The following is a 27,029-nucleotide window of genomic DNA, read 5'->3' on the forward strand; positions in this document are numbered from 1 at the left end:
TAGGTATATGAATAGGAAGGGTTTGGAGGGATATGGGCCGGGCGCTGGCAGGTGGGACTAGATTGGGTTGGGATATCTGGTTGGCATGGACAGGTTGGACTGAAGGGTCTGTTTCCATGCTGTACATCTCTATGACTCTATAATTAAGAGGGCTGAAAGGAGTCATGAGAGTCATGAGCAAACAGGGTTAAGGAAAATCCCAAAGCCTTTTTTTCATATATAAGGAGCAAAAGGCTACTCAAAGACCAAGGAGGAAAGTTATGCGTGGAGCCAGAGAAAATGGGCGAGATTCTTAATGAGTATTTTGCATTGGTATTCACTGAGGAGAGGGACATGACAGATATTGAGGTTAGATGTTTGAGTACTCTCGGTCAAGTCGGCATAAGGAGGGAGAATGTGTTGGGTATTCTAAAATGCATTAAGGTAGACAAGTCCCCATGTTCAGATGGTATTGACCTGGGTTACTGAGGGAAGTGAGAGAGGAAATAGCTGGGGCTTTAACAGATATCTTTGCAACATCCTTGAACAGGTGAGGTCCCGGAGGACTGATGAATTGCTAATGTTGTCCCCTTGTTTAAGAAGGGTAGCAGGGATACTCCAGGTAATTATAGACCAGTGAGTCTGACGTCAGTGATAGGGAAGCTGCTGGATCAGATACAGAGGGATAGGATCTATTCCCATTTGGAAGAAAATGGACTTATCAGTGATAGCTACATGGTTTTGTGCAGGGAAGGTCATGTATTACAAACTTAATAGAATTCTTTGAGAAGGTGACAAAGTTGATTGATTGGGGAAGGGCTGTAGATGTCATATACATGGACTTTAGTAAGGTTTTGATAAAGTTCCCCATGGTCGGCTCATGGAGAACAAGAAGACACATAGGGTCCAGGGTGTTCTAGCTAGATGGATAGAGAAGTGGCTGGGCAACAGAGAGTAGTAGTGGAAGGGAGTTTCTCCAAATGGAGACCTGTGACCAGTGGTGTTCCACAGGGATCCGTGCCAGGACCACTTTTATTTGTGATATACATAAATGTTTTGGAGGAAGGTATCAATTGCCACCAAGATTGGTGGAACAGCAGATAGTGAAGGGGACTGTCAGAGAATGCAGTAGAATATAGATAGGTTGGAGAGATGGGCAGAGAAATGGCAGGTGGAGTCCAATCTGGGCAAGTGCGAGGTGATGCATTTTGGAAGATCCAATTCAAGAACGAACAATACAGTAAATGGAAAATTCCTGCGGAAAATTGATGTTCACAGGGATCTGGGTGTTCAGGTCCTTTGTACCCTGAAGGTGGCAATGCAGGTCAGCAAAATGGTCAAGAAGACATACAACATGCTTTCCTTCATCAGACGGGGTATTGAGTACAAGAGTTGGCAGGCCTTGTTACAGTTGTATAGGACTTTGGTCCGGCCACATTTGGAATACTGCGTACAGTTCTGGTTGCCACATTACCAAAAGGATGTGGCTGCTTTGGAGAGGGTGCAGAGGAAGTTCACCAGGATGTTGCCTGGTATGGAGGGTGCTAGATATGAGGAGAGGTTGAGTAGATTAGGATTATTTTCATTAGAAGACGGAGGTTGAGGGGGGAATCCGATTGAGGTCTACAAAATCATGAGGTGTAGACAGGGTGGATAGCGAGAAGCTTTTTCCCAGAGTGGGGGACTCAAGTACTAGGGGCCATGAGTTCAAAGTGAGAGGGGAAAGGTTTAGGGGAGATACGCGTGGAAAGTTCTTCAAGCAGAGGGTGGTGGGGGCCTGGAACACGTTGCCAGTGGGGGTGGTAGGGGTGGGAATGATAGAGTAATTTAAGATGTATCTAGACAGATACATGAATGGGCAGGGAACAGAGGGATACAGGCTCTTAGAAAATAGGTGACAGGTTTAGATAGAGGATATGGATCGGCGCAGGCTTGGAGGGCTGAAGGGCCTGTTCCTGTGCTGCCAGGTTCTTTGTTCTAAGTAAGGAAATGGCAGATTAATTGAACAGATACTTTGCATTAATCTTCATTATAGATACTTTAATCAACTTGTTGGACATGCTGTGACAAATCTCCAGTGCAGGTGGGACTTTAACCGGGATCTTCTGGTTCAGAGGTGGTGATGCTATCCAATTTGTAGAAAAGATTGTAGAAAAGTCATTTGTGAACAAGAAATAAGGAACAAACAAAGGGATGTGGTAATGTTAAATGAGTGAGCAAATGGAGCATAATGTAGGAAATTGTTAAATTGTCCATTTTGGCAGGAAGAGTAAAAAGAAGCATAAATCTGAATGGTGAGAGATTGCAGAGCTCAGAGATGTACAGATGGCTGTCCTCGTCCATGAATCACAAAATGTTACTGTCCGGGTACAACAAGTAATTAGGAAAGTAATTGAATACAAAAGTAGCAAAGTTGTGCTTCAATTATATAGGGCACTGGTGAGACTGCATCTGTGTACAGCATTGATCTCCTCACTTAAGGAAAAATGTGATTACGTTGGAAGGAGTTCAGTGAAACTTTACCAGACTAATACCCGGAATGGGGGTGGAGGGATGTGTGTTATGAAAAAGGATTGGATGAGATCAGATTGTATCTGCTGAATTTTGGAAGAGTAAAACGTGACTTCATGAAACATATAAGATCCTGAGGGGAGTGACAGGAAGTATGTGGAAAATCTTTCTTCTTATGGGAGAATCTAGAACTCGTTGATCACTGTTTACAATTCAGAGGTTGTCCATTTTAAACACAGCTTAGGCAATTTTTTTTCCTCTCAGCGTGAGGCACCCTTTGGAACTCTCTTCTTACAAACCTGGTGGAAGCAGAGACATAGTCATAGGCAGGGACAAAGTAAAGGGATGAAAGGTTACCAGGGACAGGCAGGAATATGGATTTGAGGTTATGGTTAGATCAAGTATAATATTATTGAATTGGTGGAGCCAAATGGACATCTCCTGCTCCTAACTCATATGTTCATAAGGTGAGCACTTTGAGATGTTCCTGTGAGACAGTTTTAGACACCATATGAACTAACATCTGTCTTTTTCATTCTTTATGCAATTAACGTACAACACATTGAAATGTCCTTTGTCCTACATACCGGCAGACATGCTCGGAGCGCTGATCGATGCATTCGTTCCATATTCAAATCGGGTCGGAACATGCGAATCTTGTTGTCTATCCCTCGGAAAGCTTTCATACCTTCGAACAGCTTTTGGATAAAAACAGCAGTGAAAAGATATCTGAGTTCAAGCTATAATTATTCATCAATGCTTCAACTGCATTGCTGAAGAACACAAGAATAAATTAATTACACCCACTTATTTCATTTGCATCTCCTTCCAGAACCCCAGCACCAATTGGAGTGTGTGAGCAACTTATCTGTGGCAGAGGTGAGATAGTGGAGAGGGAGTGGGCAAAGGCACAGGGTCTACAGTTCCTTTGGAGACAGCGCAGAGAGTGAACTGAACTTCCAGTTGGATTTATTCATGGCTACTGGGATTGTAAAAGCCACAGTTACTGTAACAGTGCATATGTTTCATCATTTTTTTTTCCTGGTCTGAAGTTGAGTGGACAAGTGACTGAGAGGTTAGCTTCTCTGATTGCCCTTCCCTCTAGATCTCTACTAAGTGTTTCATTAAGGGTGCATGCTGATATTGACATGCAAAAATTAGTAAGAGTGGATTCAGGCTACATCACTGATTGTTTAAATACATTACTGTTTTGTAACTTGTAGAGACCATTGTGAGCGAGCAGGGAAATGAGGTTGTAAATAGTTGCATATACACCAATCATCCAGTTTGTCAACTATCCTAAAATTAAAGGGATAGAAGAGACACTTGCTGAAAACCATTCTGCAAACTAAAAATGGCTAATATAGGGATCAGCTACAAAGAAAGCTTTACATTCTAAGCCCAAATGGTGAATGGTCTAGGTAGAAAGGATATAAAACAGAAACAGTTGGGAACACATTGCAGCTAAACATCTGCAAGAAATAAAGGTCTAATGTTTTGCATATCAATCCTTTTTCAAATTGGAGATACAACTAGGAAATGAGAACAGAAGGGGAGGCCAACAGGAAAATGTCAAGAGTCAGGTGTTTATCACAAAGTAACAGTTAACAGGTCTAATGGTTTCTGAATTATTATTAAAAATAAATACTATAAAGAAAATGAAAACTGGTAATCATAACATAAATATTATCTTGCTCAGCTTTTTAAAAAGTGTATTAGAAAGGGAAAATGAACTAAAAAGTTCCAAGACACAAAAGCATAAATAGTGGATGGATGGAGTTAAATAGGGTAGTACATTGGGTCAGAAAGTTTGAACCATTTTACACTTGGCAGTGCCTTGATTTGAATAATGAGATACTGCCCCAAAATTTAAATTCCCCACCTCATGAGTACTGTAAAGAAAACTTACCTCAATAGAATAATGCAGGGCTGAAGATGCTGGGTGCAGTGAGAGATTCTGTAGGGGTTTAATAAGTGGCTTATCCCATCCTTTTTCTGCACTCCATTCTATTGTCAACATATGATCTGAAAATGACTTTCCAAACACCAACTTGCTGTTGACAGGCTTCTCCTTGGGGTGTTTGGAAATCTCAATCTGTAAATCAGCAGCCTATACATGGGAGAAAGAGAGTTAACCAGCGTGCCTTCTCAAAGGCAGTGTGATGATATAATGACAAGCTTAACAACAAGCTATTACAAAAGAAATAGACTCTAGAAGCTGGTAATTCAAAATCTATACTAGAAACATCTGTGCAGAGTGAAATAGAGTTAACAGTCAGATCAGTAACCTTTTGCACAGCCCCAATCAATGTAACATGATACTCTTCTGAAGTTTAAATTTGCCACCTCACGGCCACTGTAAGGATACTTCTCTGGATTAGTGCAGAGCTAGAGATGCTGGATGTAGTAAGAGATTCTGTAGAGATTTAGATTAGATTAGATACTCTACAGTATGGAAATTCATACAAGGTTCATCCCACCCTTTCAACACACTCCATTTTATTGTCGACATATGATCAGATGCTCTTGTTGTGGGGAAAAAATCACCAGTCTCGGAGTCAGAATCGGGATTCAACGACAGAGTTTATTGTACAAAGAAAGCGGAGCTCTGGGGTGGGGGGAGAGAGAGAGAGAGAGACATCCAGCAGCACGGCTGTCAGCTGTGAGCCTGCTCTCCCCCTTGGAGCGCATGTCCTACTCTCCCCCTCGGAGCACATGTTACAGTATTTTATACATTTCATGGTATAATGGTCCAAATATCCAGTCTTTATTTATACAGCATGGCTTGTTTAGAGAAAACATTACAAAGTCATGGTCAGTTTCACAGGCATGTTACAGAGTCATTGTCAGTTTCAGAGGAATGTTACAAAGTCACTGTCAGTTTCAGCAGCTATGAGGAAGTTCATTGCTCTAGTAATTGGTCGTGATCGTTTGGAGGGCAGTAGACGTTACTGACGTGAATTCTCTCCCCCATCCGTCTTAAACTAATTATCTATGTTCTGCGTCTATTGTACTGGTATCCTGTTGGCCTCAGGCAGTATCTGTGTATGCTTCGCTGTTCTTTTCCATGTAATGACGCAGCGGCCATCTTGTGTGCTACATAACAACGTATGGCTCAGCGGCCATCTTGTGTCTGTGTGCCCTGTGTCAGCATGCCCTGAATCAACTCCCACTTCACTTTTATGAGAGAGCAGCCCATGATGCCTATGATGCCTTTACCCCTTTAATATACACAGCACTTCAGATTGCTAAACCATGCAGTATCGCGAAAGTGAGGACTGCAGATGCTGGAGATCTGAGTCAAGATTAGAGTGGTGCTGGAAAAGTACAGCAGGTCAGGCAGCATCCAAGGAGCAGGAAAATCCCCTCATCTACTACCTTGGAACACTTCAGCCCCAGGGCATCAATGGACCAGTTTTCCCATTTCTCCTCCCCTACCTTATCCCAGTTCCAACCTGCCAGTTACCCTCATGACCTGTCCCATTCTGCCAATCTTCCTTCCAATCTATCCAGTCCACCCTCTGGCTGACCTATCACCTTTATCCCCACCTCCATCCACCTATTGCACTCTTAGCTATCTTCTCCCCAACCCTACCCCCTCCCATTTATCTCTCCACCTTGGAGGCTCCCAGCCTCATTCCTGATGAAGGGCTTTTGCCTGAAACATCAATTTTCCTGCTCCTCGGATGCTGCCTGACCTGCTGTGCTTTTCCAGCACCACTCTAATTTTGACTCTGAACGCCAGCATCTGCAGATCTTAATTTCACCATATGTCCATTCTGTAATGAATAACTTAGTCAATGCAGGAAGTCCTCAGGTTATGAACGAGTTCTGTTTTCAAGTGTGTTCATAAGTCGAATTTGTATGTAAGTCAGAACAGTTATGTATGGTTCATATCTAGTGTCAATTAGTAAACTGTTTGTCTTAGTATCTAGTATATATTTTACCTAAAACATCTTGAATATAACAATACAGTAATAATAATAAATGTAACTACAATGCAGTATAGAATTTATAATTGACAGAGAGAGAGAAAAATGTGTGTGTGTGTGTGTTTGTGTGTAGGTACGACGAACCGCTGAAAATGCGCAGTGTTTTGAACGTCGTGCAAAGTAGTTTGCCCGTTCGTTATTACGAACCATTGTATGTAAGTCGATGTTTTAAAATATAGGCTTTACGAAGGACGATTTGTAAGTATGGGCACTCGTAACCCGGGGAAAGCCTATATTTCATTGTAAAAGGATAATTCAACTCAACAGAAGATGCAGTACAGAGTGTCAAGTGACTTTCTTTTATGTTTTCTGTACACCCACAGTGACTGATTTAGCCTGGGTAAAAACTTGAAATGTAACTGATGTGTTCAGGTGCTGATAACTGCACCTCTCTTTAAATTACATGAAAGACACTCAGAGCAAAAATACCTGATAGACTTGTTGGCTTTAAAGATAGAAATCTAAAGAAAAGTATTTGGAAGCTATTTAAAACTGGAATGCTGATGGAAAGATCAAGCACTCCCCATTGTGAGCCAATTGCTTAGCTCATCTAACCATCTAGACAAAGCCATGTGATATAAACTGGCTTGAGATAAGAAACAGAGTCAAAAGGTATGGCGCTGGAAAAGCACAGCAGGTCAGGCAGCGTCTGAGGAGCAGGAGATTCAATGTTTCAGGCAGTGATCAGGAATCATCACTGACATTTTCAGAAATTTAGGTATATCCTTTGTAATCACCTTTCTTGCATGTGTGGATTTTGTACTGTTGTACTCAATTTGGATGCTGAGAAAAATAAAATGCTTATTCTTTCTTTTAAACCTTTAAAGCGTATCGTATGTCTTTTCTTAAAAGTCTCAGCATTCAAGGAGTAAAGACACTTCTTCATTAAAACACATCTTGTATCAGTTAATGGAGACGTCGGAAAAGGGTGAAATTATCCCACGTCTCCTTCCTGTCTGAAACTGACATTCTGTGTAAAAGCTAAACTAAAGTGTTTAGTTGATCCTGCTAGTTTCTCACCCACAACAACATGCTTGTCTAATTCAGAAACTTAGTGTTGCTGCAGCATAGTGGTAATGTTACTGGACTAGAGTGAGAGGTCTGGACTTTTGGATACAGAACTGGCTCAAAGGTAGAAGACAGAGGGTGGTGGTGGAAGATTGTTTTTCAGACTGGAGGCCTGTGACCAGTGGAGTGCCACAAGGATCGGTGCTGGGTTGATTACTTTTTATCATTTACATAAATGATTTGCGAGCATAAGAGGTACAATTAGTAAGTTTGCAGATGACACCAAAATTGGAGTTGTAGTGGACAGCGAACAGGGTTACCTCAGATTACAACATAATCTGGACCAGGTGTGCTGAGAAGTGGCAGATGGAGTTTAATTCAGATAAATGCGAGGTGCTGCCTTTTGGGAAAGCAAATCTTAGCAGAACTTACACATTTAATGGTAAGGTCCTAGGGAGTGTTGCTGAACAAAGAGACCTTGGAGTGCAGGTCCATAGCTCCTCGAAAGTGGATTCGCAGGTAGATAGGATACTGAAGAAGGCATTTGATATGCTTTCCTTTATTGGTCAGAGTATTGAGTACAGGAGTTGGGAGGTCATGTTGCGGCTGTCCAGAACTAGAGGGCATAGGTTTAGGGTGAGAGGGAAAAGATATAAAAGAGACCTAAAGGGCAACTTTTTCACGCAGAGGGTGGTACGTATATGGAATGAGCTGCCAGAGGATGTGGTGGAGGCTGGTACAATTGCAACATTTAAGAGGCATTTGGAAGGGTATATGAATAGGAAGGGTTTGGAGAGATATGGGCCGGGTGCTGGCAGGTGGGACTAGAATTGGGTTGGGATATCTGGTCAGCATGGACGGGTTGGGCCAAAGGGTCTGTTTCCATGCTATACATCTCTATGACTCTATAATGCTCTGGAGACATAAATTCTAATCTTGTCATGGCAGCTGGGGAATATAAGTTCAATTAATTAGTAAATTTGGAATTACAAACAAGTATCTATCATATTATCGCAAAATCCATCTGGCTCACTGATATCTTACAGGGAAGTAAACCTGCTTCCCTTATCTGGTCTGTTGTTGACTCTAAAGTGCTTTTTTCATTGGCCTAGTAAGCTGCTCAATTGTATATAGGTGCATCAAGTCACCACAAAAAAAATTAAACTGGCCAGACAGCGCAGCATGAGGTGTTGGAGCTTTTAATAGACTTAAAAGTAGACAACTCCCCAGGTCCAATGAGTTATATTCCAGGCTGCTGTGAGAGGTGAGGGAAGAAATTATAGGGGCTCTGACCCAAATTTTTAATTCCTTTCCGGCCACTGGGAAAGTGCTAGAAGACTGAAGGACAGCTAATATGATTCCACTTTTCAAGAAGGGTGTTGTGGATAAACCAGGGAATTATAGACCTGCGAGTCTCACATCAGCAGTTGAGAAATAATCAGAGAACATTTTGAAGGACAGGATTAAACTCTACTTGGAGAGAGAAGGTTTCATCTAGACTCGAAATATTAGCACGCTCTCTCTCTACAGATGCTGCCTGACCCACTGAGATTTCCAGCATTTTTTTTTGTTTTCAGTATAGATTCCAGCCTCTGCAGTAATTTGCTCCTGCACTGTGCATGATCAGGGATAGTCAGGTTTGCGATGCAGAGTGATGCCAACAATATGTGTTCAATTCCCGCACTGGCAGAGGTTATCATGAGGGACTCTCCTTCTCAACCTCTCCCCTTGCCTGAGGTATGGTGAACCTCAGGTTAAACCGTCACCAATCATCTCTCTCTAATGAGAAAGCAGCCCTACGGTAACTTCACCTTTTTACAGGAACGATGTGATTGCACTGGAGAGGATAGAGAGGAGATTCATTAGGATGGAGCAGTTTAGCATTGAAGAGAGGCTGGCTCAGCTCAGGTTTTTCTTCTTTGGAACAGAGAAAGCTGAGGGGGGACCTAATAGAGGCATGTAAGATTAAGATTCGCATTGACAGGGTGAAGAGGAAGCAGTTGTTTCCCTCTAGTTGAAGGGATAATAAAAAGAAGGCATACTTTTAAGGTGAAGGGCAGGAGTTTGGAGGGGATTTGAGGAAACCTTTTTCATCAGGAAGATGGTAGAGATCTGGAATGTACTGCCTGGAAAAATAGTTGAGGCAAGAAACCTTACAATGTTTAAAAAGTACTTCAATGAGCAATTGCAATGTCACAACATTCAAGACTATGAGTCAAGAGTTGGAAAGTGGGATTTGTGCAGAAAAGGCGGCACAAATTTAATAAATTGAAAGGCCTCTTCTGTGCTGTACGACTCTATGGCCTTGGCAACAGAATCAACAAAGACACATCCTGCCAAGTATATTGATGTTCCTTTGTCAATTGCTAACTCAAAGTCTTGGAGCTCCCTTCCAAACCACTCAGAGCGTACCTATGTCCTGCAGCAGTTCTAGAAGGCAGCTCAAGAGAAATTAGGTAAGGATGACATCTCATCACAACCCGTAAACAAATATGGTTGCCAAGTGCAGGAATTTTTATTGTGAAACCCAAAATGTTACAAGACTCAATTTGCTACAAAATACTGCAGAACTCTATATAGTATACAGACTGGTTGCCTTTAATATTGTGCTAACAGATCTCCACATTACCTTAAACATTGTGTTAATAGATCTTCGGGATCCATTGCGAATATCGTGAGCCTGGAACAACTGTTGTGAAAAAACCTACAAAACGGAAGATTCTGAAATTAATATCAAGTGAAATGACTGCACAAGGTGAATTGGCAAAATCTCAAGGCATTTCAGAATAAGTATTACACTCAACAATCTGAGGTACAGAGATTTCAGGCACACCTTATAGCCAGACAGAAATAATCAAAGGATCATTTTCATAGCTTTGCTTGTTAACTAATGGTTAAGTGACTAACTTCTGGTGGTAATGTGTGGGGTTATTGAATCTCTTGGGCTGCAAAATAATATACAATAAGGTGAAAGAACTGCAATCAAATCTCTCCTGTGGCAAACCTGACAAGTTGACTCGAACATTTTGCAGGGCACTATTGAAGACTGAGCAGCGCAATCCATAGGGCTAGTATTCCAGTTCACTTTACAGAGATGACAGTGACATTCCAGGAGTATCTCCATAGTGCAAAAGCAGCAAGGTCCATAAAAAAACTATTGGGGACCTATTGACCTCGGCCTTAAGCGATAATAGAAGGGTATGGAAAACTATCAGCTCACAAAATTAAATGAAATGGCTCATATAGAGAAAAGAAAGAATATACTGTACATTGTATATTAAACAATTTCTGTGGATTTCTTAGTATTCTTTCTCTCTTCAGTTCAGTAATATAATTTCTCCACTAAAAATTGAAAATTGAGTCCAACTACTCCATTAATGTTGGATTTTGGGAGATGGTCAAAGGAGAGGGAACAAAGAATGGAGATAGACAAAGCTGGCAGGATAGACAGGTCACTGACAAGATGTCCTGTAAAATACTACTATTCAGTTGACAGTCACTTGGTTAGTAATCCACAGAGAAGAGAGTAAATACTCTGGAACATAGGTTCAAATTACAGCACAACAGTTGGTGGAATTTAAATTAAATTAATAATCAGGAATATACAGCAATTTCCATGTAACAACTGATCATTGCTGAAAATCCATCTGGCCCACTTGTAGAAGGAATTCTGCCTCTTTAATGGTCTGGCCTACTGGTGCTTCCAGACCAACAGCAATATGGTTGACTCTCAAATGCCTTTTGAAATGGCCTTTGAAATGCTGCATTAACCACTAGCAAAGAAAATATAAATGACACTGGACGGACCACCTGGCTTTGACCTAGGCACCAGAAACAACAATGCGCAAACAGCCCTGTCAATCCTGCAATGTCCTCCTGACTAATATATGGGGACTAGCAGCAAAATTAGGAGAGCTGTCTCACAGATTACAGATTAGTCAAGCAATAGCCTGACATAGTCATACTCATGGAACCATACTTTACAGACAATGTCCTGGCCACCACCATCACCATTCGTTACATGTCCTGTCCCAACAGAAGCCAGTGTGGTGGTACCATGCTACACAGTCAGGACAGAGTTGCGCAGCGAGTCCTCAACATGGCATCAAGTCAAACATGGGCAAAGAAACCTCCTGCTGTTTACCACCTATCATCCTCCTATGGTGGTGAATCATTCTGAACAACACTTGGAGGAAGCATTGAAGATGGCAAGAGCACAAAATATACTCTTGGTGGAGGATTTCAATGTCCACCACTAACAGTGGCTCAGTAGCAGCACTACTGATTGAGCTGGTCAGATCTTAAAGGACATAGATGCTAAACTGGGTCCGTGGCAAGTGGTGAGGGAACCAACAAGAGGGGAAAACATACTTGATGTCATCCTTGCCAATCTGCCAGCTGCAGATGGATCTGTCTATGATACTGTCAGTAAAAGTGACCACCGCACAATTGTTGTGGAGACAGAGTCCTTCCTTCATATTGAGAATATCCTCCATCATACTATGTGGCACCATCACCGTCTAAATGAGACAGACTTCAAACAGATCTAGCAACTGAAGACTGGGGATCAACGAGGTGTTGTGGACCATCAACAGCCGCAGAATTGTGTTCCAGCACAATCTGCAACCTCATGGCCCAGCATAACCCCCACTCAACCATTACCACCAAACCAAGGTATGAACCCTGGTTCAATGGAGAATGCAGTAGGGCACGCCAGGAGCAGCATCAGGCATCCCTAAAAATGAGATGTCAATCTGGTGAAGCTACAAAATAAAAGGCAACATATGCATCAAACACTTAAATAGCAAGTGATAGATACAGCTACGTAATCTCACAACCAACAGATCAGATCTAGGCTTGCAGTGCTACCACAGTTTGTGAATGGTGGTGGACACTTAAACAACTCACTGGAGGAGGAATCTCCACAAATGTTGCCACTCTCAATGATAGGGAAGCCCAGTACATCAGGGCAAAAGATACGGCCAGAAGTGCCAAGTGGATGATCCACCGAGGCCACCTCCACTGATCCCAGCATCACAGATTCCAACCCCCAGTCAATGTGATTCACTCCATTTGATATCAAGAAAAGACTGAAGGCACTGGATATTGCAAATGTTTGGGACCCTGATAACATCCCAGCAATAGTACTGAAGACTTGGAGTTCCAGAACATGCAGCTCCCTTAGCCAATCGATTACAGGACAGCAACAATACTGGCATTTGTCTGACAAAAGGCATCTGGATGGGTATATGAAGAGGAAGGGTTTAGAGGGATATGAGCCAAGTGCTGACAAATGGGACTAGTTAGGTTGGGATAGCTGGTCAGCATGGACAAGAAGGACCGATGGGTTTGTTTCCATGTTGTACATCTCTTTGACTCTATAATGTGGAAAACAGCCCAGGTATTTCCTGTACACAAGTAACAGAGTAAATCCAACCCATGCAATTTCTGCCCCGTCAGCTTACTCTCGATCATCAGTAAAGTGATGGAAGGTCCCATCAACAGTGCTATCAAGCAGCACCTGCTCAGCAATAACCCACTCAGCTTTGAGTTCCACCTGACTTTTTTAATTTCAAAATATACTTTATTCATAGAAATAAATCTTTGGTACTTGTACAATTTGTCATGTCGTTCATAGATATATACATTGCATGTCTTAACATTACAAAGAACAGATTGAATTAATCGAATTTACAGTTATCCTATTTACAGTTCCCTTTATTAACCATCCAGTCTCTTATTATTTAGCTGTGGCTTCAGCAGAACCCACCTACTGAGTGGGTGCCCTGTTATACTATAGCAAATTAACCTTCTTTAACCCCAGTTTATGGGGTTACCACCATCAACTCCTGATCTCATTACAGCCTTGGTTCAACAATGGACAAAAGACCTGAATCCCAGAGGTGAGGTGAGAGTGACTGCCTTTGACATCAAGACCACATTTGACTGAGTGTGGCATGAAGGAGCACTTGTAAAAGTGCTCAATGTGCATGTCACTGTGAATCAGGGGGAAATGTTCAGCTGTTTGGAATCATACCTGGCAAAAAGGGAAGCTAGCTTTGCTTGTTGGAGGTCATGAATGCAGCAGTCCACTCAAAGACAAAGCTCACGAGAGAGTTGACACTAATCAAATAGATACAGTTTCAGTGGATCAGGCAACTCTCAGGATGAGAAAAGTAACCATGGACCTTGGTGTGGTGACATAGTTGGAGTTGAGAGTGTGGTGCTGGAAAAGCACAGCTGGTCAGGCAGCATCCGAAGAGCAGGAAAATCAACGTTTTGGGGCGGAGCCCTTCATCCGGAATGACATTCCTGATCCCATCTCATTCTGATCAGGAATCTCATTCCTGTTGAAGGGCTCTGGCCTGAAACGTCGATTTTCATGCTCCTCGGATGCTGCCTGACCTGCTGTGCTTTTCCAGCAATACACTCTCAACTCTGATCTTCAGCATCTGCAGACCTCACTGTCTCCCAGTTGACATAGTCAGAGCCAGAAGACTACAGGGCACCCAAAACTCTACTTTAAGAGTGTCTCAGTGTGTGACATGAACTGCCTCAAGCATTGAATATAAGAGCTGAAAGTCACTAACTGACAAAAGAGACAGCCGGCATGCACCCCAAAACCAACAGCAGCAGCAGCAACTTGACTACAAAGTGAACATCAAAAACAACAGTCTACAATGCTTTTGGCAGAGAACTGTTTGTCAAGAACTAGCCTTAATAATCATCTGCAATGGTAAATCAAATGAAGGCCACTCCCTTTTGCAAAATAAATTATCAAAGATCAAACAATGCTAACAACCTTATTCTTAAATCATCTGTGGGCTATGGGCTGTCACTGTATTCAAAATGCCATATGTGATACATAATAACAACTCTTGTACATCAAAATAGCATGCTATTTGAGAAGTATTTCTGACAGCCAATTCAACATTCCTTTTCTAAATGGCACAACATTGTGTAAAAATCGTAGTGTTGTGCACAAAACTTTGAACAAGATAATAATGCAACTGCAATCTGAATTATATTTGAGTGAGCACCTAGCAGCTGGCATTGATCAGTAAGAAAGATTTTAAAATACAATTTAGTAAAATCAGCCTGCAGAACACTGCTCGTTAACATTCGCTACGGTAATCAGAATTCCAAATTCCAAGTAGCACAGCCTTCAATAATCATTTATTGCTCAGGCAAAAAGATTCATTTGCATTTTACTAGGTCAGCATTCAAAGGTTAGAAGAAAGAATCTTCTCTGCTTGGTTCAAAGTACAGTCCTTTTCCTGTGGTCATGTCAAGTGGAGAACACTAGCAGTGAACCTTAGAGTGAAGGTTTCCATCCATTTAAACCTACATTACGTTTTCTAAAACTATATCATTGTTTGGATAGTCTTGAATATTAGTGATTCCGTCAAGGTAAGAAAATTAAAGAAATGTTTGCTCTAAAAGCAATGAAAAGTGTGTTGCTGTGCAAGGGATCGTCTGTTAGAGAAATGGTCATTGGTTCTCAGTAATTGTTCAGATTTGCGGTGTAAAGACGTTATGAGATTTGTATGGAATTGTTTAAGTTGCTTCTCTGATACACATACAATGTACAATGGCAGAGGCTTTGATCGGTGTGTTACAATCTGCTCCTTTCCTGACACTTGCTGAGTTAGGCTGCTTGGACTGTTCTCTCCTAACTCAGTCCAAGTTGTTACTCATGTTTGAGCACCGAATGAAACCGGAGTCTGCCCTGTCCAATGTGTGCACATAGATGCCCACAAGAAGCCACCAGACCACTTCAAATGATTCCAAACTCTATCAGAATTTCTCTTTGTTGATGTATTTACTGTGCTTTTAAAAAAACAAGCCAGTACTTTCCTTCATCCATTTCTTTGCTCTTTAGCGACTCTTGGCCAACCTGTCCCACCCAGCACCGATTCTTAGCTGTATTAGTGAATTTGGAATACTTATTTTTTAAAAAGTTAAGATTCTGTCCCTGTAATACTGCCCCTGTAACTCAGTCCCTGTAACTCAGTCCCTGTAATCCCGTCCCTGTAATCCCGTCCCTGTAATCCCGTCCCTGTAATCCCGTCCCTGTAATATTGTCCTTGTAATTCTGCCCCTGTAATACTGTCCTTGTAATTCTGCCCCTGTAATTCTGCCCCTGTAATATTGTCACTGTAATTCTGCTCCTGTAGTACTGTCCTTGTAATTCTGTCCCTATAATACTGCCCCTGTAATATTGTCCCTGGAATACTGTCCCTGTAATGCCACCCCTGTAATACCGTCCCTGTAATACCATCCCTGCAATACTGTCCCTGACGGACACAATGGCAAAGCAGTTTCTTTTTCTCCCACAACTATATGGGCTTCAGATAAAAAGGAGCCCAAGAATTGGAAATGGAAATATATATATAAATTGTGAAAGTGTACAAGCCCATCAGCATGTCAGAGTGAACAGATGGGATCATGTTTGTTACAATCATCCTTTTTTCTCCTTTAAATGCTCATGAATTTTCTTCCAATTTTTGTTCTCTTCTCAATTTATATTCCGGCAGATATATGCTCAGTGATAGTTTGTGTGAGACAGGGAAAGGGTGTTTATCCTCTTTTAGAACATCATGAACTATGCTAGAGATTTACAGAATAGAGAAAATAGTAAAAGTTAGACTGAAGAAGAGAACAATGTTTCAAAGTCCACATCAATGAAGGATCAGTTATGTGCTGCCTACACTGACTACTGAATGTATTACAGCGTAACTTGTTAAATACAGACAGCAATTAAATATTTAATTTCATCATGAGAAACCTTCCCTTATTTTATCTTCCATTTATCATTAACTGATAGAAAACATATACATTTAAATTCTGTTGGTGAAGTTGTCAAGTTTAAAACTGCAAAGGTAGATTAGCTAATCTCAGCTTTGGTAACTGTAAGCCCCTAATTGCCAGCAAAGTGATGAGAAGAGTTGTTAACAGTGCTATCAAGCAACATCTGCAAAGTATTAACTTGCTTACTGACAGGGCCATTTGGCTCTCCATCACATTACAGCCTTAGTCCAAACATGGACAAAAGAGCAGAATTCCATAAGTGAGAATGACTGCTCCTGACTTCAATGCGTTATTCAACTATGTCTGACATCAAGGAGACCTAGCAAAACTGGAATTTATGGGAATCAAGGTGATAACTCTCTGCTATGACTTGGTGGTTCTGATGTTGGATTGGAGTGGACAAAATTAAAAATCACACAATATCAGTTTATAGTTCAACAGGCTTATTTGGAAGCACTAGCTTTCAGAGCCCCGTTCCTTCATCTCCAAACACAAGGGATGAATGCAGATTTCTCCAGCTTTGCCCGAAACATCGATTCTCCTTCTCCTTGGATGCTGCCTGACCTGCTGCGCTTTTCCAGCAACACATTTTTCAGCTCTGATCTCCAGCATCTGCAGTCCTCACTTTCTCCAGGACATCATTCCAGAGTTTCTCAGAGAAGATATTTTTTAATCAATCGGTTCAGAAGTTGTATTACACATCTCTGGAGTAGGTGGTAGTTGAACAGAGGCCTCCTGACTCGGACACAGGGATACCACCACTGCAACACAGGTCCAGAATTCCTCAGGATAGGCGTTTTCTAATCAATCATGTATTATGAGACATATCTGGAGCAGGCGGAACTTGGACCCAGGACTGCTTGCTCAGAGTTGGGTACTCAATCACTGCCCCTCAAAACAGTCTAATTCTGCAGGGTTTATTTTCTAAGCTACCTGTTCAAAGATGTTGTAGCATACCCTAGGAAAAGATGAGACTTTAGTGCAAGCCTCTGGATAGAGGCAGTATCATTGTGCCACAACAGTGTATAGTTCTTCAAGGTCGTACTTTTAAAACAATGTCTTGAGGGGTGGCATGGTGGCTCAGTGGTTAGCACCGCTGCCTCACAGCGCCAGGGACCCAGGTTCAATTCCGACTTTGGGTGAGTGACTATATGGAGTTTGCACATTCTCCCAGTGTCTGCGTGGGTTTCCTCTGGGTGCTCCGGTTTCCTCCCACAATTCAAAGATGTGTGGGCTGGGTGAATTGGCCATGCTAAATTGCCCATAGTTTTAGGAGCATTAGTCAGGGGGAAGATAGGGTAGAGGAATAATTCTGGGTGGGCTACTCTTCGGAGGGTTGGTGTGGAATTGTTGGGCCAAAGGGCCTGTAGGGAATCTAATATAATCTGTCCAATGACATAATTACACACCTCTGGAGCATGTGGAACTTGAACTGGGCCTCCTATCTCAGAGGAAGAGATGTCACCGATACACCACAAGAGCCCCTGGTTCATCAAAGTGGTGTCCTATAGTTAGGAAAAACTGAGGACTGCAGATGCTGGAGAGTCAGAGTTGATAAAGTGTGGCACTGGAAAAGCACAGCAGGTGAGGCAGTTTCCGAGGAACGAGAGAGTCAATGTTTCAGGCAGAACACTAGTGTCCTAGGCTTAGCCACCTTCACTTGCGTCAATGACCTTCTATTCATCATAAAGTCAGAAGTGAGGATGTTTGCCAATGATTGCACAATTGTTCAGTGTTATTCACGACTCCTCAGATACTGAAGTAGTTCATGTTTAAATGATCAATTTAACAAGGTCAAAAATGAGATGAATGCATGATGATCAGTATCATTCATGACTTCTCAGATATTGAAGCAATCTACGTCCATATGCAGCAAGACCTGGACAATACCCAGGCTTACGTTGCTGTACAATGCAAATGTTAGTTACCATTTGAATCCCAGGCAATGGTTATCTCCAAAAAGAGAGAATCTATCATCCCTTGATGTTCAATGCCCATCATCATCACAGAATCACCCCACTATCAACATCCCAGGAATTAACAGTAACTAGAAAATGAACTGGTCTGACCATATAAATACTGTAGCTTGAAGAGAAGGTCAGAGGCTAGGGGAATCTTGCAGTGAGTAGCTCACCTCCTGACTCCCCAGAGCCTGTCCATCATCTATAAGACACTAGTCAGTAGTGTGATGAATACACCCTACTTGCCCAATGAATGCAGTTTCTACAACACTCAAGAAGGTTGACACCGTCGAGAACAAAGCTGCCCATTTGACTGGCACCTCATTCTTAACATCCTCTGCATTCACCAATGTGTGGTGGCAGAATGTGTGCCATTTACTGCAGTAACGCACCAACCCTCCTCTAACTGCACCTTCCAAACCCATGACTTCAACTGCCTAGAAGGACACGGGAAGCAGATACTTGGAAACACCATCAACTCTGCTAGTGACTCACCATGCTGACTTGGAAATAAATCTCTATTCCTTCACTGACACTAGGTCAAAATTCTGGAAGTCTATTGCTAATAGCACGAATGCAGTCCCTATACCACACGGACTACAGCAGTACCAGACAAAGAGACCACCACCTTTTCCAGAGCAATAAAGGGTTGGCAATAAATGCTGGCCTAGCCAATGGCTCACATCCCTTTAACGAACAAAGAACATCAGGCTTTCCCAACACAAGATTATACAGATGATTAAGGAGGACAGCTTTTCCTTTGAAACACTATTGTTCAAAATGCCAATACAAAAGATCAGCACAGACTCTTAAAAGCACTCAACATGCAGAACGCCTCAACGGTCAGAATGTCCCAAGCATTCTTACTATGTAATCTACTAATCTGTATTAATTTTGTTGATTTCTTGTGGGAATTATCAATAATCCCAGGGCTACTCCTCATTGGTCAACATGCTGGAAAATGCATCAGGGAATGCTCAATACACACTTCTTTAACCTGCATAAGGAGGTTGTTGCACATTAATGAATGTAGCTTTTAGTTAAGATAGCTAAACTGCATTTTGAGACCAACAGATCTGACTAATGTGGTTGTTAGTGTAATTCTTAAAACTAGTAATTTTTCAGCAGGTGCTGTGGAATTGCAAAATTATTTTTAACATTATATTCTGAGTTCTGCAATCATAGGTGGTTGAGTATGGTCAGTAGGTCTGCCTATTGTGAACAGTTGAAGAGATGCATTGTGAGGGACTTAGGAGTGCTCTTTTATGAATCACTAAAAGTTAATTTGCGGGTTCAGCAGGTAATCAGGAAGGCAAACAGAATATTGGGTTTCATTGCTACAGGAATTGAATTTAAGAGCAGGGAGGTTCTGCTGCAATTGTACAAGGTGTTGGTGAGGCTACACCAGGAGTATTGTGCACAGTTCTGGTCTCCTTACTTGAGGAAGGGTATACTGACTTTGGAGGTGATGTTGAGGAGGTTCACCAGGTTGATTCCAGAGATGAGGGGTTTACCCTACAATGAGAGGTTGAGCTGCCTTGGACTGTACTTGCTAGAATTAGCACAATGAGAGGGAGTGTTTTGAAACATGTAATATTATCAAAGGTATAGATAAGATAGAGGCAGGCAAGTTGATTCCGCTGGTGGGTGAGACTAGGACTGGGGGACATGGCCTCGAGATTAGGGGGAGTAGATTTAGGGCAGAGATGAGGAGGAACTTCTTCTCCCAGAGAATAGTGAATCTATGGAATTGTCTGCAAGGAAGCAGTAGAAGCAGCTTAATTAAATATATTCAAGCGACAGTTGGATGGGTTTTTGCATGTTAGGTGAATTTAGAGTTATGGGGATAATGCAGGTAGGAGGAAGTGGGACAATGGATGGATCAGCCATGATCTTAATGAATGGCTTCTATTACCATAATATTATGAATTACATTGTGGGGTAACAAAGTTAAAAATCACACAACACCAGGTTATAGTCCAACAGGTTTAATTGGAAGCACACTAGCTTTCGGAGCGACGCTCCTTCATCAGGTGATTGTCACCTATAACCTGGTGTTGTGTGATTTTTAACTTTGCACACCCCAGTCCAACACCGGCATCTCCAAATTGTGGGGTAAAGTATCTTCATAACTTGAGCAAGCTATTTTAAACTACAATACAGTGGTAACACTAGTGGTAGTTTTAACTAACAAGATGCTCTGCCTGTCACTCAAATGAGTAAGGTGACGTATGAATTCCAGTGATGATGTAATGCTAGGTACATGGGCTGTTCATCTCAACAACTGGCAGAATGTATTAAACAGGGAAGGTTAGCATTTGTTGTCTATCTTTAAGCCCCCCTTTCTTTATCTGTTGCAATTCATCTGGTATAGCCCTCTGGTTTCCTCCCACAGTCCAAAACATGATGTTAGGGAGGGAGTTCCAAAGCAATGGTGATATACTTCTGGGTCAGGATTGTGAGTGGCATGGAGGGGAATTTGTGAGTGATGCTGGTCCCATGTTTCTACTGCCTGATCCTTCTGGGATGTAGAATGTTTTAGAAGGTAATACTGAAAGAACTTGGTGAGGTGCTGCAATGCATCTTGTAAATTTGGCAAATACTGCTGCCACAGCATTGACGGTGAGTAAATGAGCATTAAAGGTGATGGATGGCATAGTAAGACTGATAGTATTGAAACAGTTTGATTTCAAAAAAACGAATAGCATTTCAATTGAAAAGCCAATAAACAGCTGTTGATGCAAATATCCAATTAAACCCAGCATTAAGACTGCAAAGTACAGATAGTTGAACGATGTGGAACAAACGGAAAAATAATTTTTAAAAACGATCTTGCAACAAAACATGGACAGGGAAGAAAAAATGTGTAATCAAAAATATACTTGCATTTATACAGCATATTTTGCAACCATACAGTGTTCTACAGCACAAAGTACTTTGCAGCTAATTAATTAATTAGTTCCCATTGGTTCGGACTGCTGGGTCACAACACCAGGCACCTGGGTTCAATTCCACCCTTGGGTGATTTTCTCCCCTTGTCTCTGCTGAGTCCTCTGGTTTCCTCCCACAGTCCAAAGATGTACAGTCTAGGTGGATTAACCATGCAGGCTTACAGGAATCTGGTGGAGGCAAGGATCTGGGTTGGATGCTCTTCAGAGGTTTGGTGCAGACTCAATGGGCTGATTGGCCTCTATGTATATTGTAGAGATTCTATGAATGACTTCAGAAGTGTAGTCACTGTCATAATGTCAAAAATGCAGCAACCAATTTGACACCACAATCTCCTAAAAATGTCAGTGAAAGAAATGACGGGCTGAAAATGTGTTGCTGGAAAAGTGCAGCAGGTCAGGCAGCATCCAAGGAGCAGGAGAATCGACGTTTCGGGCATGAGCGCTCATGCCCGAAACGTCGATTCTCCTGTTCCTTTGATGCTGCCTGACCTGCTGCACTTTTCCAGCAACACATTTTCAGCTCTGATCTCCAGCATCTGCAGTCCTCACTTTCTCCTAAAAGAAATGACGGGATCAGGTTTTTAGTGAGGCCAATCAGATTAATTATTGACAATGGCAGTTGGATGAACTTCCGTGCTCTTGTTTGAAATAATGCAAGAAGGTCTAGTTTGGGAGCATCTGTTACCTCCACAGATGCTGTCAGACTTACTAAGTTTTTCCAGCGTTTTGTTTTCATTTCAAATCTCCAACATCTGCAGTATTTTGCTATTAATAAGATCTAGTTACTTGGTAGCAATCCACTTCGGATTGTCAGTCAGGCTCAAAGTGTGGCTCTCTCTTTATATTCATACTCAGGAGAGGGAAAGAATGTGTATCTGCACTATGCTGACTTCAACTCAACAAATATGTTAAAGCCATTTGCTGAATTATTTCTCAGGACAAATCCACAACTACTCAGTCAACCTATATATAAAGGAAGCTGTACGGCAGTTAAGTGTCATACAGTATTAATGGGCACATTCTCCTTCTCCACGGTAACAGTTTTAAAAAAAAATCTCTCTTGCGGGCATTGCTGGTTGGGTTAGCGTTTCTTACCCATCCCGAGTTGACTTGAAGCAGCAGCGAGCTGCCTTCTTCAACTGGTATACTCGTTAACTAATCTGCACTCTCCTCTCAGTGTATAGATATTGACTTTACTACTTGAATTTGTATTCTTGTAAAAGAGCCTGATCAACATTCCTCTAAGTTGCATAGCTGCTTCAATATTTTCCACATTCTGATTGCACTGACTTCTGGTTTCAGACATCACTGCCAAGCACAGACTCAGAGGTCTGCACACCAAAAAACATTCAGAGGGAACACTGGGTCCTGATGGGTGCAAGACAAAAAGCTTTGACAAAATGCATATTTTCTTTACTGCAGCAGTCAGTAATATCTTTTATATTCACCCGAAAGAACTTCTTGGTTTAACATCTCATCCAGAAGGTGGTCTCTGGAATAGGATACAAAGCACACAACTTTCTAAATAAAACCAGAAGAACTGCCGACACTGGATGCTTATTCAGTGTTCTGAAAAAGGGTCACCTGATCCAATATGTTATCTGATTTCCCTCCACAGACGCTGCCAGACCCGCTAAGCTTTTCCAGCAATTTCTGTTTTTGTTTCTGACACAACATTTTAATTTGGGAGTAGAAGTGCTATTAGCTATGGACTGACTATGGCTAACTGTAGATTACCACACAACTTCGAACAACAGTGTAACCACTATTTGAGTAGAGATAGTAAGACTGTTCATTAATACCATGAACCAAAATAAAATGTTTCCAAGGTTCATCAATTATGCTTTTATATTAACTGAAAAAAAGACATGCAGTATGGTCTCAAAAAATACAAATTAAGTATTAGAAGAACTTAGCTAATGCTTTGTGTTCGTGATTCCAGAGCATCCTGGAAGCATACAGAACAGAAGGACATCTTTTTGTTTGTTTGATTTATTGTTGTCACGTACCGAGATACAGTTAAAAGTGTTGTTGTACATGCTATACAGGCAGATCGTACCATACAAAGTGCATCAGGGTAAAAGAATATTGATCCTGTGTTTGACAGCCCTTGGTGGAGTAATCCAAAATTTTGATCTCTTCCCCTGTTTAGATAATAAGGTACAGAAGCAGAATTAAGCCAGTAAGCCCATCAAGTCTGTGCCATCATTGGATAATGGCTGATATGTTCTCAACCCCATACTCCTGCCTTCTCCCTGTAACCCTTGATCCCCTTACTAATGAAGAACCTGTCTGTCCTAAATGTACTCAATGACTTGGCCTCCACAGTCATCTGCAGTAATGGGTTACACAGATTAACCACTGCTCTGATTGAAGAGTCTTCCTCATCTCAGTTCTAAAATGGGTCATTTCTTCATTCTGAGGCTGTGCCTTTGGGTCCTAATTTATTGAAATAGTGGAAACATCTTCTCCACATCCACTCTATTCAGGCTTCTCAGTATTCTGTAAGTTTCAGTCAGAACTCCCCATCATCCTTCTCAACTCCATCCAGCACAGACGCAGAGTCCTCAACTGCTCCTTATATGACAAGCCCTTCATCCCCGGGATCATTCTTGCAAACCTCCTCTGGACCGTATCCAACACTAGCACATCCATCCTTAAATGCGAGGCCCAAAGATCCTCACAACATTCCAAGTGTGGTCTGCGAGAGCCTTGAATAGTGTCAAAAAATACAGCTACGCTCATGTGTTCTAACCTTCTTGAAATGAATATTAACATTGCATTTCCCTTCCTAATCAATAACTGAACCTGCATGTTAACTTTAAGAGAATTCTTAACCAGAACTTCCAAGGCCCTTTGTGCTTCAGATTTCGGAAACCTTTCCACATTTAGAAAATAGTCTACATCTCTAATCTTTCTGCCAAAATGCATAACCTCACACTTTTTCACACTGTATTCTATCTTCCTCTTCTTTGTCCACTCTTCTAGCATGTCCAAGTACTTTTGCACCCTCCCTGTTTCCTCAACACTACCTGTCCCTCCAGTTATCTTATCTGCAAACTTAGCAACAATGCCCTCAGTTCCTTTGTCCAGATCATTAATACGTAACATCAATAGTTGTGGTCCAACACTGACCCCCTGTGGAACTCCACTAGTCATCAGCAGCCATTCTGAAAAAGATCCCTTTATCCCCACCTTCTGTCAGTCAGGCAACCCTCTATCCATGCCAGTCTCTTGTACCTAACACCATGTACTCTCATCTTGCAGCCTTTTTTGTAGCACCTTGTCAAAGGCCTTATAGAAATCCAAATAGATCATGTCCATTAGCTCCTTTGTCGGCCATGTTTGCCTCATCCTCTCCTTAGTATTTTCTTCTTCCTCGGGATGAATTTCTGCCGTACCTCCTGAAGTACCCCCAGAAACTTCTGCGTTGCTGTTCGACTGTCTTCCCTGCTAGGCTCTCCTACTAATCAACTCTGGCCAGCTCCTCCCTCAGGTCTCTATAGTTACCTTTATTCAATTGTAATACAATTACATCAGATTCAAGCTTCTCCCTCTCAAACTGACATGGGTGAATTCTATGAGAGAAAGTGAGGGCTGCAGATGCTGGAGATCAGAGCTGAAAATGTGTTGCCGGAAAAGCACAGCAGGTCAGGCAGTGTTGGCCTGAAGAAGGGCTTATGCCCGAAACGTCGATTCTCCTGTTCCTTGGATGCTGCCTGATCTGCTGCGCTTTTCCAGCAACACATTTTCAGCATGGGTGAATTCTATCATATTATGGTCACTGCCTCCTAGAGATTCCATCATCTTACGTTCCCCAATTAGGTCCACCTCACTACACATCACCTGTTCCCTAGTGGGCTCTACCACAAGCTGCTCCAAAAGAAAATCTCAGACACACCACAAATTCCTTTTCTTGGGATCTGCAGCCAACCTGATTTTCCCAGTCCACCTGCAGATTCAAGTACCCCATAATTGTAACTGTGCCTTTCTTATATACCCTGTTCTGTCTCCTGATTTATTTACTGCCCTAAATCCTTGGATATTTAGTTCCCAGCCCTGATCCTCTTGCAGCCACATCTCTATAACACCCACAAGATTGAACATGCCAATTTCACTTTGTGCTACAAGCTTATTTATCTTGTTTCATACTCATATACCACATGTATTTAAGATCAATACCCTCAGTGCTACAGTGACTGCCTCCTCCTCAGTTGTCCCTATTGCTGTTCCTGAAGTTAGATTCCTGACTCTTTCCATACTCTGTCCAATTACTTGTTCTGGAAACCTTAAGAACTTCTGCTGAGCCCTCCCCCTTTAAGTTTTTCCATAATTCCCAACTCTTCCCCTCACATTTAGTTTAAAATCCTATCCACACTTCACTCCAAACACATATCTCTATTTCAGTGGAAAACAAAATAGTCTCTAACTCAAGAAAACTGCGAGGCATGATGTGTATTTACTGGCTCAGATTACCTGGCCCACCCAGGGATCAGGATCAGGCTGTACCATTCCCTTTGTAATCAAAGCCAGGTTGTACCATTTATCCTTTGATATGCAATGTGATTGTGGGTGCTGCTTGTTGCTCAATACATTTGAATTATTTATTTTTTATGCATTGATAGGATAAAGCAGCACTGGCTAGGCCAGTATTTATTGCTCACCCCTAACTGTTCACAGGGTAACTGACAGTCAGCCACATTGCTGTGGATCTGGAGTCACATGTAGGCTAGACAAAGGAAGGATTGTAGTCAGGCAGGAGGCTGGAAGAACACAGCAAACCAGGCAGCATCAGGCTGACAAAGGAAGGATGGCAGATTTCCTTCCCTAAAGGATATTAGTGAACCAGATGGGTTTCTATAACAAATGACAGTGGTTGCCATGAGGCTAGTTTTCTCCCCTTTCAAATTTTTATTGAATTTGAATTTTACTATCTGCCATGGTGGGATTCAAACTTAGAACATTATCCTCGTGTTCTACTACTAATCCATTGACATGACCACTACACTACCACCTCCCCATGTAACCATGCTGAGGTTTCCGAAACCTTTGTTACTGGGAAAGAGACTCCACCAGGTTTCTATTTCTGAACTTGCCCTTGCTAAGGACTGAATGCTGAGAATGACTACTTTCCTTCTTGTTGACACATAACTAAATAAATGTAAGGCACTATCCAGCTCTTACTGACAAACTATTTCTGTGAACCCATAAACTGTTTTGCAATATATCCTCTGTCACTATGTTGTTGAACTATTGACACATTTAAACTGTATTGTCTGATCTCATTTGAAACAAAACGTTCTGTTAGCAATTTTTCAAAAGAAGTTCAATATTTTCTCCGTGCACAAACTAAAATAGGCTAATACAGAGTGCTTATTTTATTGAAGACCTTTCATTTCATAACATTGGAGCAATGTTACAAACCCCTCTGATCTTTAGTGCCTTTCTCCATTTTTCCAATATTACTGAATATTATTTCCTGATCCACTTAACACTGAGGAAATTGAAAAATTTATTTTATTTATCATATTCCAGTGTCACACTGCACACCCAAGCATAAATTGGCCATACTATCTATTACACAATGTGTGTAAAGAGGAAACACATACTATACTTACATAAAAAATAAATAATGAGGTGGCGCTGGTGTTGGACTGGGGTAGACAGAGTATAGGGGTTTAGATCAGAGTGGTGTTGGAAAAGCACAGCAGGTCAGGCAACATCCAAGGAGCAGGAAAATCAACATTTCGGGCAAAAGCCCTTCATCAGGAATACAGGCAGGAAGCCTCCATGGTGGAAAGATAAATGGGGGTGGG

The 27,029-nt window shown here is 41.8% G+C and overlaps 2 protein-coding genes across 3 annotated transcripts in view; one reads left to right on the top strand and one right to left on the bottom strand.

Moving 5' to 3' along the window:
* The window catches only part of bcat2 (branched chain amino-acid transaminase 2, mitochondrial), a 56,708-nt gene that overhangs the window by 27,454 nt on the left and 2,225 nt on the right, over positions 1-27,029 (bottom strand). Inside the window, exons 2-4 of the mRNA XM_043679394.1 lie at positions 10,120-10,194; positions 4,400-4,600; positions 3,078-3,188 (exon numbers count right to left, since the gene is read on the bottom strand). Coding sequence (XP_043535329.1) covers positions 3,078-3,188; positions 4,400-4,600; positions 10,120-10,194 — 387 coding nt within the window. The remainder of the gene's footprint in view (positions 1-3,077; positions 3,189-4,399; positions 4,601-10,119; positions 10,195-27,029) is intronic.
* Positions 14,812-27,029, top strand: part of si:dkeyp-118h9.7 (sacsin) — a 99,705-nt gene continuing 87,487 nt past the window's right edge. For both annotated transcript variants that reach the window (XM_043679387.1, XM_043679389.1), the window contains exon 1: positions 14,812-14,900. The gene's annotated coding sequence lies outside the window, so the exon portion shown is untranslated. The remainder of the gene's footprint in view (positions 14,901-27,029) is intronic.

The sequence above is a fragment of the Chiloscyllium plagiosum genome, chromosome 39 (assembly GCF_004010195.1).
Source record: "Chiloscyllium plagiosum isolate BGI_BamShark_2017 chromosome 39, ASM401019v2, whole genome shotgun sequence".
Classification (NCBI taxonomy): Eukaryota; Metazoa; Chordata; class Chondrichthyes; order Orectolobiformes; family Hemiscylliidae; genus Chiloscyllium; species Chiloscyllium plagiosum.